The sequence below is a fragment of the Anomaloglossus baeobatrachus genome, chromosome 6 (assembly GCF_048569485.1).
Source record: "Anomaloglossus baeobatrachus isolate aAnoBae1 chromosome 6, aAnoBae1.hap1, whole genome shotgun sequence".
Classification (NCBI taxonomy): Eukaryota; Metazoa; Chordata; class Amphibia; order Anura; family Aromobatidae; genus Anomaloglossus; species Anomaloglossus baeobatrachus.
The window spans coordinates 573006807-573019020 of NC_134358.1; the positions used below are offsets into that span (position 1 = coordinate 573006807).

Sequence of the window (12214 nt, forward strand, 5' to 3'; positions counted from 1 at the left end):
TCAGCCAGTAGATGGCAGCAGAGTACACAGCACAATGCACATGTATCAGTCCTCAGTGTCCGCACATACAATGCATTATACATCTCCTAACTCACAGCGGCCATAGTAATTCTGGAGCTGATCTACTGCCGCAGCACAACGTTTCCACTCAGTGGTGGTAGAACGGGAACCGGGATATCACATTGGGCAATGATCTGGACTGAACATTAGTAGAATTGAGTGATTATGCAATGTATGCCCTAAGTAATCAGTTAACAGTACAGTTTGGGTTTTTTTGTGGGATTTTCTTTTACTTTTATTTTTCCAATATTTGTTATATTTAGTTTTATATATTATTTAAGGTTATATTATTCAAAATTAACATCAGTGTTTTTTTTTACAGATGACTGTACCAGGAGCTCCGAAGGACATCTGATATTTAATGAATTTAAAGCAGATGATTGTAGTATCACACATGATACATGTACGCAGTATGCCAACATCTCAGATATACCCCCAGCCATTCAAAGCAAAGATCGATCATCCAATAATTTGAATAAAGTATTTTCTCCTAACTCATCGCAGACTGTTAAACAAAATAAAAGTCACAGAAGAAATGTTGAAGATAAAAGAAGTCCTACAAGGGAGAAGCCATGTTCATGTTCAGAATGTGAGAAATGTTTTTCTAACAAATCACAACTTAGTAGTCATAAGAAAATTCACACAAAAAAGACGTTTTCATGTAGAGAATGTGGAAAATTGTTTACTAGGAAAGCAGATCTTGGTAGTCATGAGAGAATTCACACAGGAGAGAAGCCATTTTCATGTTCAGAATGTGGGAAATGTTTTACTAGGAAATCAGAGCTTCATAGTCATGAGAGAATTCACACAGGAGTGAAGCCATTTTCATGTTCAGAATGTGGACAATGTTTTACTCAGACATCACATCTTCGTACTCATGAGAGAATTCACACTGGAGAGAAGACATATTCATGTTCAGAATGTATAAAATGTTTTACTCAGAAATCATATCTTGTTAAACATCAGAGAATTCACACAGGAGAGAAACCATTTTCATGTAGAGAATGTGGTCAATGTTTTACTAGGAGATCACATCTTGTTAAACATGAGAGAATTCACACAGGAGAGAAGCCATTTTCATGTTCAACATGTGGACAATGTTTTACTCAGAAAGCAAATCTTGTTAAACATGAGAGAACTCACACAGGAGAGAAGCCATTTTCATGTTCAGAATGTGGGAAATGTTTTACTTGTAAATCAGATCTTAGTAGGCATGAGAGAATTCACACAGGAGAGAAGCCATTTTCATGTTCAGAATGTGGGAACTGTTTTACTACTAAATCAGATCTTAGTAGGCATATTAGAATTCACACAGGAGAGAAGCAATATTTATGCTCAGAATGTGGGAAATGTTTTACTAGTAAATCAAATTTTAGTAGGCATGAAAGTATTCACACAGGAGAGAAGCCATTTTCATGTTTAGAAAGTAAGAGCTGTTTTACAGATCAATCAAGTCTTATTAACATCTTACCGACATTGGACATTACACCATGCCTCCTGTTGGTATACTCACTGCCGGCTGCCGAAGTGAGTTCCGCACATGTCAGCTGATTTCAACAGCTGATGTGCGGCTATCAAATATGAGTGGATCTGCTCTCCACTTCTACCTGTTAACTCCTTGCACTGCGCTGTCAAAATGACAACGCCGTGTACATCGCAGCCGCGGTAAGCTCTCACGCGGCTCCATCGGAAGTCACGTGACGTGATCACGTGGAGCCGACGGTTGCCATGGTAGCAGAGGGTCATGTGATGACTCCTGTAGCTATCACGAGTCAGTTCCTCTTACAGCCGTCAGAGTGCCGTGTGGGAGTGGAGAGCAGCTTTTCTGCAGAGTAAAGAAATGCTGCTCTGATCTACAGAAAGGAACAAGCGATCAGACTATTGACCTTTATAGTCCTCTAGGGGGACAAATAAAATTAAAAAAAAAAACCTAAAGGTTCAGATCACCCCCATTCACCCCATTGAAAATGAAAGGGTTAAAAAATATACACATTTGGTATCACCAGGTTCAGAAATGCCCGATCTATGAAAATATAAAATCAATTAATCTGATCAGTAAACAGTGTAACGTTAGAAAAAGTCCAAACGCCAAAATTACTTTTTTGGGCGCTTCAAATTTTGCGCAAAATGCAATAACAGGCGATTGAAACATAGCATCTGTACAAAAATGGTATCATTAAAAAGTCAGCTCGAGACGCAAAAAATAAGCCGTCGCTGAGCCATAGATCCAGAAAAATGAGAACACTATGGTTTTCAGAAAATGGTGCAAAAAAGTGCGCCACTTTGACAAACATCTAAAAAAAAATGTGATCCCTTAGATACCAGTAAATGTCGTTCGCTAGTTTAATCTTCCCAATTCCAGCCTTACGGAAGCATCCCCAGGTCATCACTGATCCTCCACCAAATTTCACAGTGGGTGCAAGACACTGTGGCTTGTACGCCTCTCCAGGTCTCCGTCTAACCATTAGACAACCACGTGTTGGGCAAAGCTGAAAATTAGACTCATCAGAGAAGATTACCTTACTCTAGAAATTGGGCAGATTAAACTTTGCGAAGGACGTATGAATCAAGCTGCATACAGGGTTATCCTGGAAAAACAGTTGCTTCCTTCTGCTTAGCCAATGTTCCCCCAACTCTGAGGACTGTATTTTTCCAGCAGGACAATGCGCCATGCCACACAGCTGGGTCAGTCAATGTGTGGATGAAGGACCACCACATCAAAACCTTGTCATGGCCAGCCCAATCTCCAGACCTGAACCCCATTGAAAACCTCTGCAATGTAATCAAGAGGAAGATGGATAGTCACAAGCCATCAAACAAAGAAGAACTGCTTACGTTTTTGCACCAGGAGTGGCATAAGGTCACCCAAAAGAAGTGTGAAAGACTGGTGGAAAACATGCCAAGATGCATGACAGCTGGGATTAAAAATCATGGTTATTCCACAAAATATTGATTTCTGAATCTTCCGGAGTTGAAACATTATTAGTATTGTTGTTGCTAAATGATTATGAACTTGTTTTCTTTGCATTATTTGAGGTCTGAAAGCAATGCATTGTTTTGTTATTTTGACCATTTCTCATTTTCAGAAAATAAATGCAAAACGTTTTGCTTGGAAATTCAGAGACATCATTAGTTTATAAAATCAGAAAAACTGTCAATTTTTTTCAGTGGTATTTTAATTTTTGCCAGAGCTGTGTATATATATTTAAAAAAAAACAAAAACCAGCATGCAGTACCCCCTTCTTCGCCCCCCCCCCCCCCCACACACACACACACACACATTTTTTTTATGCCCAGCCATGATAAAGCCAGAGGCTGGTATTCTCAGGCTGGAGAGGCCAATGGTTATTAGGTATTAGGCCCCCCAGTCTAAAAATAGCAGCCTGCAGCCACCCAGAATTTTTGCATCCACTAGACGCGATATTCCAGGCACTTTTCTCAGCTCTTCCCAGTTGCCATGGTGCGGTGGCAATCAGGGAAATATAAGGGGTTAATGACAGTATTATAGAGCGAGGTCACTGGACCCCCAGTAGTATAGAGATGTCACCGGTTCCCCCAGTACATTGGAGGTCATTGCTCCCCACAGAATAATAGAGAGCGGTCACCGCCCCCCAGTACAATAAAGCGAGGTTGCCGGCCACCCAGTGCAATGGAGAGATGTCACCGCCCCCCAGTACAATAGGGGGAGAGGCCACCAGCTCCCCTGATACAATAGAGAGGTCACTACCCCTTGTAGAATAGAGAGGTCACCGCCCCCTAGTATCACAAAGAGAGGTCACCGCTGCCCAGTGCAAGTGAGGTCATCGCCCCCTCTCCAGTAGAATATAGAGAGGTTACTGGCCCCAACCAGTGCAATTGGTCACCAGGTGCACAGCACAGTGGATTACTCCTCCTGTCAGGTGTACAGTACATTACTGCTTCTGTCAGGTGTACACAGGGCCGGATTATAGGCGGGGCTTCAGCCCCGGGGCCCCCACCAAAAGAGCTTCCAAGGCGGCCCCCACCACCAGGGCCATACTTGCCACCCGTCAGCAATTTTTTTTTTCTTTTCTTCACACCCGCTCCCCCTCCGTTAAGACAGTCTAAATCAGCTGTGTTTTCGGGGGGGGGGGGGGGGCCACCTACATTTATTTGTATCTGCGTCTCTAAGACGCAAAAACAAGCTGCGGGCACAGGACGCTGATTGACCTCGGAAGTACCATCGCCTGTACTTCCGGGGTCAGAGGTGTGCCTGCTCCCTGCTCTGCTGCGGCGTCCAATGCTGCGGACGTCACAGCAGGACGCCGCGGACGTCACAGCAGGACGCCGCCGCGGAGAAGACCCACGCCGCGGCCAGGAGAGGAGACTAACCGGAGCAGGAGAATGGCCGCGGCACCGGAACAGCAGCAGGAGGATGGCGGCCTATACCGGAGCAGCAGGAGGATGGCATCAGAGCAGGTAGGGACAGAGCTGAAGAAAGATGTGTGGTGTGATGCAGAGCTGTGTGGTGTGATGCAGAGCTGTGTGGTGTGATGCAGAGCTGTGTGGTGTGATGCAGAGCTGTGTGGTGTGATGCAGAGCTGTGTGTGTGAAGCAGAGCTGTGTGTGTGAGTGTGTGTGTGAAAGAGAGCTGTGTGTGTGTGAAGCAGAGCTGTGTGTGAAGCAAAGCTGAAGAAATATGTGTGGTGTGAAGCAGAGCTGTGTGTGTGTCTGTGTGTGAAGCAGAGCTGTGTGTGAAGCAGAGCTGTGTGTGAAGCAGAGCTGAAGAAATGTGTGGTGTGAAGCAGAGCTGTGTGTGTGTGTGTGTGAAGCAGAGCTGAAGAAAGATGTGTGGTGTGGTGTGAAGCAGAGCTGTGTGTGTGTGTGTGAAGCAGAGCTGAAGAAAGATGTGTGGTGTGAAGCAGAGCTGTGTGTGAAGCAGAGCTGAAGAAAGATGTGTGGTGTGAAGCAGAGCTGTGTGTGTGTCTGTGTGTGAAGCAGAGCTGTGTGTGTGTGTGTGAAGCAGAGCTGAAGAAAGATGTGTGGTGTGAAGCAGAGCTGTGTGTGTGTGTGTGAAGCAGAGCTGAAGAAAGATGTGTGGTGTGAAGCAGAGCTGAAGAAAGATGTGTGGTGTGAAGCAGAGCTGTGTGTGAAGCAGAGCTGAAGAAAGATGTGTGGTGTGAAGCAGAGCTGTGTGTGAAGCAGAGCTGTGTGTGTGTGTGAAGCAGAGCTGTGTGTGTGTGTGAAGCAGAGCTGAAGAAAGATGTGTGGTGTGAAGCAGAGCTGTGTGTGAAGCAGAGCTGAAGAAAGATGTGTGGTGTGAAGCAGAGCTGTGTGTGAAGCAGAGCTGTGTGTGTGTGAAGCAGAGCTGTGTGTGTGTGAAGCAGAGCTGAAGAAAGATGTGTGGTGTGAAGCAGAGCTGTGTGTGTGAAGCAGAGCTGTGTGTGTGTATATATGAATCAGAGCACTCTATGCGGCACCCCAGAACTATATGGGTCCCCCAGAGCGCTAAGCCACCCATCCCAGTAATGTGTACGCCACCAGAGCGGTTTGCCACTCCAGTAACGTCTATGCCCCCCCCAGTAATGTCTATGCCCCCTGCCCCTCCTGTAATGTATTTATTGTAGGCCCCAGCCCCTCCTGTGATGTATATACATCAGTGCTGTGTCAGTGTGCATGGTGTGCAGTCATGTCTGTTATTGATGGCCATCATGCAACACAGCCATATGTCCTGGAGGAGCTGAAAACAAGCGGGAGAGGTGAGTGGGGCTGCTTGTGACTTCTCCATATTAACACCTGTAATGCGTCTGTGTCTGCATGTATGTCAGTGTATATGACTGTGCATATATTTGTCTGTTTAAATGTATTTTTGTGAATTTGTCTTCAAATATGTATATGTACGTATGCCTGTATGTGTATGTGTGTGTCTGTGTGTGGATGGGGCCCACTGAGACTCAACCGGGGACCACAAAAACCTGGAGCCGTCCCTGGCTCCCTTAACATTGGGATCAATTAAAAATATGTGAGTAAAGGCCGCTTTACACGCTGCGATATCGGTCCCGATATCGCTAGCGTGCGTACCCGCCCCCATCTGTTGCGCGACACGGGCAAATCGCTGCCTGTGCCGCACAACATCGCCCAGAGCCGTCACACATACTTACCTGTCCGGCGACGTCGCTGTGACCGGCGAACCGCCTCCTTTCTAAGGGGGCGGTCCATGCGGCGTCACAGCGACGTCACTGAAGCGTCACTTAACCGCCGCCCAATAGCAGCGGAGGGGTGGAGATGAGCGGGACGTAACATCCCGCCCACCTCCCTCCTTCTGCATAGCAGCCGGGAGGCAGGTAAGGAGAGGTTCCTCGTTCCTGTGGTGTCACACCTCACCTGTGTGCTGCCACAGGAACGAGGAACAACTTCGTTACTACTGCAGCAACGATATTAGAGAATGGACCCCCGTGTCGCCGATTAGCGATTTTGCACGTTTTTGCAACGATGCAAAATCGCTTATCGGTGTCACACGAAACTGCATCGCTAATGCGGCCGGATGTGCGTCACGAATTCCGTGACCCCAACGACTCCGCATTAGCGATGTCGCAGCGTGTAAAGCCCCCTTTACTCTACTTTCTTTGTATAAGTGACGGCTGTGAGTGATCCTGGACTGTATCTGTATTGTACTGTGTGTATAAGTGACGGCTGTGAGTTATCCTGGACTGTGTCTGTATTGTAGTCCTGTAAATCTGAATGTGGCAGATCAGGGTAAGATACATGTTCATTGGATTTATATCTAAATGCTACAGTTCGTGCTCTACTGTTATGGCTAAAAATGTTAACGTTTATGGGGCCCCCACCAGATTTTCTGCCCAGGGGCCCCCACCAACCTTAATCCGGCCCTGGGTGTACAGTACAGCATATTACTCCTGTGAAGTGTACAGTGGATTACTCCTCCTGTCAGCTATATAGTACAGTGGATTACTCATCCTGTCAGGTGTACAGTACACTGAATTACTGCTTCTGTCAGGTGTACAGTACAGTGGATTACTCCTGTCAGCTATACAGTACAGTGGATTACTCCTCTTGTCAGGTGTACAGTAGATTACTGCTCCTGTCAGGTGTACAGTGGATTATTTCTGTCAGGTGTACAGTGGATTACTCCTGTCAGGTGTACAGTGGATTACTCCTGTCAGGTGTGCAGTGGATTGGACCTGTCAGGTGTGCAGTGGATTACTCCTCCTGTCAGGTGTACAGTAGATTACTCCTGTCAGGTGTACAGTAGATTACTCCTCCTGTCAGGTGTACAGTAGATTGCTGCTCCTGTCAGGTGTACAGTAGATTACTCCTCCTGTCAGGTGTACAGTAGATTGCTCCTCCAGTCGCTGTTTCTCAGTCATTTCCTCACATCTTGGATGGTTTACTGATTACCTCTCTGTTTTCTCCTCTTGTTGTGGATTCCTGGGGTCTCGGGGTCTTTCCTCAGTCCCGGGTCTCCGCAGTGTCCTGTGACTGGGGCTGCGGATTCTGCATTTACATCAGACACTTCTATATCACACGGTTCTCGGGTTGTGACCGGATCCTCGGCGGCTACGTGTGAATATTTTCCGCTCATCTTTTTCTCCTTGTAACAACAGTTTCTACATTCCAGGTCACACTCTGCTCCTCACTGTTCAGTCACTGAGCCTCAGTCATCACAACTGCCCAATCACAGCTCAGCTTTCATCTTACCACAGCAACCAATCACAGCTCAGCTTTCATTTTCCCACAGAAACCAATCACCGCTCAGCTTTCATCTTACCACAGAAACCAATCACCGCTCAGCTTTCATCTTACCACAGAAACCACAGAGTAGCATTCATTTTACCACAGAAGCCAATCACAGAGCAGCTTTCATTTTACCACAGTAGCCAATCACAGAGCAGCTTTCATTTTACCACAGAAGCCAATCACAGAGCAGCTTTCATTTAATCACAGAAGCCAACCACAGAGCAGCTTTCATTTTACCAAAGAAGCCTATCACAGAGCAGCTTTCATTTTACCACAGTAGCCAATCACAGAGCAGCTTTCATTTTACCACAGAAGCCAATCACAGAGCAGCTTTCATTTTATCCCAGAAACCAGTCACAGAGCAGCTTTCATTTTATCACAGAAGCCAACCACAGAGCAGGTTTCATCTTACCACAGCAACCAATCAAAGCGCAGCTTTTCTCTTACAAGAGAAACCAATCACAGACCAGCTTTCATGTTACCACAGCAACCAATCACAGCTCAGCTTTCATTTTACCACAGAAACCACAGAGCAGCATTAATTTTAGCACAGAAGCCAATCACAGAGCAGCTTTTATTTTATCACAGAAGCCAATCACAGCTCAGCTTTCATCTTACCACAGAGCAGCTTCCATTTTACCACAGAAGCCACAGAGCAGCTCTCATCTTACCACATCATGACCACATCAGCCGCCATTTTCTCAAAGTTTAAAAAATATTGTGTCTAACACTACGTAATGAAAAAGGAGCATTACAATTGAATGATGGAAAGTTTGGGGCAAAATAGAAGCCAACAAACAGCACATAGCAAATGCGGGAAAACAAGGTAAACTATTATGTGCATTCTAACAACATGGAAGGATTTTGTCCCATACAGATACATTATATATATATATATATATATATATATATATATATATAATTAAACAAAGACATTCTGTAGCTACCGTACACGAAACTGAATTTAATACACCAATTTTCATTATTAACAAAAAGATTTTTAAAAATTACATTTAAAACCGTGAACCCCCAGCAGGTGGCGCCAAAGGTCCCAGAAGGCAAATGTCATTTCTATGTTACAAAAGATAAGTAGCGTATATGTAAAATGCAGAGAAAATGCTAGTAAATGTGTCAATCTATTCTTATTTCCACTCACGTGTACTACACAAAACAACAATTTATTTCATCAATATATTACATTCAGTGGACTAAGGCAGCCAGAGCGACACCTACATGCATGTTCTGAGAAGGCAAGGTGAGCCAAAACGTGCGTGTAGGGGTCGCTCTGAAGCTGATATAATGATGCAGTAAAGTGTTGTTTTGTAAAGCACACGTGAGTGGAAATAAGACTACATTACACACATTTACTAAAAAAGGCTGGATTTCTATCTCTATCTATGTGAAGTGTGGTATGAGATAGGTGTCACCCTCTTTATATATACACAGCATGATTTACGTGTATGGACACCCGTCTGACTAGTTAATATACGTTACATATCTTTTGTAACACGGAAATGTCATTTGCCTTCTGGGACCTTTGGCGCCACCTGCTGGGGGTTCACTGTTTTTAAATGGAATTTTTAAAAAATCTTTTTGTTAATAATAAAAATTGATGTTTTAAATTCAGTTTTGTCTGCGGTAGCTACAGAATGTCTTGGTTTGATTCTTGAATGATGGTGACATCTAGTGGACAAAAACTTAAGTGCAAAGTGCTGAGCAAATCTAGTTTATAAATTTCGGTAGAGTAATGATCGTTGTCACACAGGGCCCGTGCGGGAGGCTACAAATCGCGAGAGTGAGCCCGGGAGTGGTTGGACCCACTGACCCCAGCACCTGCTTCAGAGGACACCGTGCAACGTGAGAGCGGAGGGAGGTGAGTAGAATATTTGGGGTTTTTATGCATTAGAGACAGAACAGGAACTGTATATACCAGAAAGGGGACAGAATAAAAACATATATACCAGGATGCCACGAGCGTCATTAGAAAGACAGCAGGAGCTTAGGGAGATAAATACGTGGCTTAGAAATTGGTGCAGGAAGGAAGGGTTCGAGTTCATGGAGAACTGGGCCAACTTCTCAGTCGGCTACAGGCTCTACGGTAGGGACGGGCTGCACCTCAATGGGGAGGGTGCAGCTGTGTTGGGGGAGAAAATGATCAGACGGACGAAGGAGCTTTTAAACTAGGATCTGGGGGGAGGGAGGGTAGTGGAGCTAATAAGGGGATAGATAGAGCAGATAGAGACAGTGAGACGGTATGGGTCAATGAAGGATTGGGGGGGATGGGACATGCAAGGAACGTAGGGAGGCTAGGAGTAATAAATGTGTTAATATTAAATGTCTACTGGCAAATGCAAGAAGTCTTGCAAACAAAAATAATGAATTTGAGACTCTTATGTCAACCATGGATTATGATGTGGTGGGCATTACGGAAATCTGGCTGGATGAAAGCCATGACTGGGTGACAAACATACAGGGTTATAGTACATTTAGGAGGGACAGGAAAGACAAAAAAAGGTGGTGGGGTGTGTATATTTATCAAATCTAACCTAAAACCTGTGTTGACTGTTGACATTGCGGGGAACTGCAACAATCTAGAGTCAGTATGGGTAAATGTACATGGGGAGGGGAATAATGGAAAAATGCTAATTGGAGTTTGCTATAAGCCTCCTAACATACCTGAACAAATAGAGGGTGAAATGCTGGAACAAATTGAAAAGGCAGCTAATAATAATAATCGGGTTCTTATTATGGGGGATTTCAACTATCCAGACATACAGTGGGACATAGAATCTTCTGGTTGTGCTAAAAGCTGTAAGTTCTTATCTACTATTCAAAACAATTACCTCTCAGATGGTAGATGAACCAACCAGGGAAGATAATTTGCAGGATCTGGTCCTGTCAAATAGACCGGATACAATTTCAAATCTACAGACTATGGAACTCTCTGCCGCATGATGTTGTAATGAGTGATTCACTACTAACATTTAAGCAGAGCCTGGATGCCTTTCTTGAAAAATTTAATATTACCAGATATGTATATTAGATTTTATGACAGGGTATTGATCCAGGGAACTAGTCTGATTGCCGGATGTGGAGTCAGGAAGGAAATTTTTTCCCCATTGGAACTTGTTTGCCACATTGGGGGTTTTTTTGCCTTCCTCTGGATCAACATGTTAGGCTATGGGTTGAACTAGATGGACTTAGAGTCTCCCTTCAACCTTAAAAACTATGATACTATGATACTATGATCGTGGAGCACTTGGGCTCCAGCGATCATAATATGGTAAGCTTCAAAGTAATATTCAATAGAACATTTCAAAGGGGAAATGTTAAAACCTGGAATTTTAGGAAAGCTGATTACCAGAAATTAAGGGAATAGCTTAAGTGTGTATATTGGGACAAAGTCATGGTAACGGGATACTGAACATAAATGGGGTAAGTTTAAGGATATACTCCTAGAGTCCTGTAAAAAAAAACTTATACCCTATGGTAATAAAATGTCCAGGAATAAAAATAAACCACTATGGATAAATAAGACTGTACAAAGTATAATAAAACAAAGGGCGTTGAAAATCTTAAAGGCTGAGAATACAGATATAGCATTTCAGAAGTATAAAGATATCAATAGGAAATGTAAAAAAGAAATCAAGCAAGCAAAATTGGCTACTGAAACAAAAATCGCCATTGACATTAAAATAAATCCCAAAATCTTTTATAAATACATTAATGCCAAAAGGAAAACAAAGGATAGTATTGGCCCCTTAAAATATAATAAGTTCGTTATAGAGGACAAACAAAAGACTGAGATATTAAATAGTAGAGCTGAGCGAGCCTCTAGAGGCTCGAATTCGGTTCGGTTCATTGAACGGAGGCCGTGTTCGAGTTCGGTTCGGCGAGCCGTTCGACGAACCTCTCGAACAACATTGAAAACAATGGGAGGCAATCACAAACGCATAAAAACACATTATAAATGTACACATACAGTTAATAAAGATTGCCATAACACTTACAGGTCCCCGCGACGCGTCCTGCACTCTGTCTCCCGCCGCTTTTCCTTCCGATAATCGCTGCGTCCTCCCGGTAACCAGCACTGATGATAGGACCTATCGTGACGTCAAAATACCAGTCACGTGTCTATTATCCCATTGGCTACAGACTGGTCACATGGCTATGACGTCATGCTAGGTCCTGTCAGTGCATCTCTCCAGTACGCGGTGCTCGTTTGAGCATGTCCGTGTACCGGCGAAGTGCTCTGGTACATGGTCGACTCCCCCGTTCCTGCATGTGGACATTCAGAAGTTAGTCAGTTCAAAGGCGGGCAACTAGACTACTACAAGGAATGGAGGCCGCCCGTATGATGACAGGTTGAAAAAGTTAGATATGTTTAGCTTAGAAAAAAGACGTCTCAGAGGAGATCTCATTTATATGTATAAATACA

The 12214-nt window shown here is 44.2% G+C and overlaps 2 protein-coding genes across 3 annotated transcripts in view; one reads left to right on the forward strand and one right to left on the reverse strand.

The window, feature by feature from the left end:
- The window catches only part of LOC142243699 (uncharacterized), a 272143-nt gene that overhangs the window by 92925 nt on the left and 167004 nt on the right, over window positions 1–12214 (reverse strand). The window lies entirely within an intron of this gene.
- The window catches only part of LOC142243711 (uncharacterized), a 161955-nt gene that overhangs the window by 45307 nt on the left and 104434 nt on the right, over window positions 1–12214 (forward strand). The window contains exon 2 of the mRNA XM_075315888.1: window positions 383–1486. Within this exon, the coding sequence (XP_075172003.1) occupies window positions 383–1486 (1104 nt within the window). The remainder of the gene's footprint in view (window positions 1–382; window positions 1487–12214) is intronic.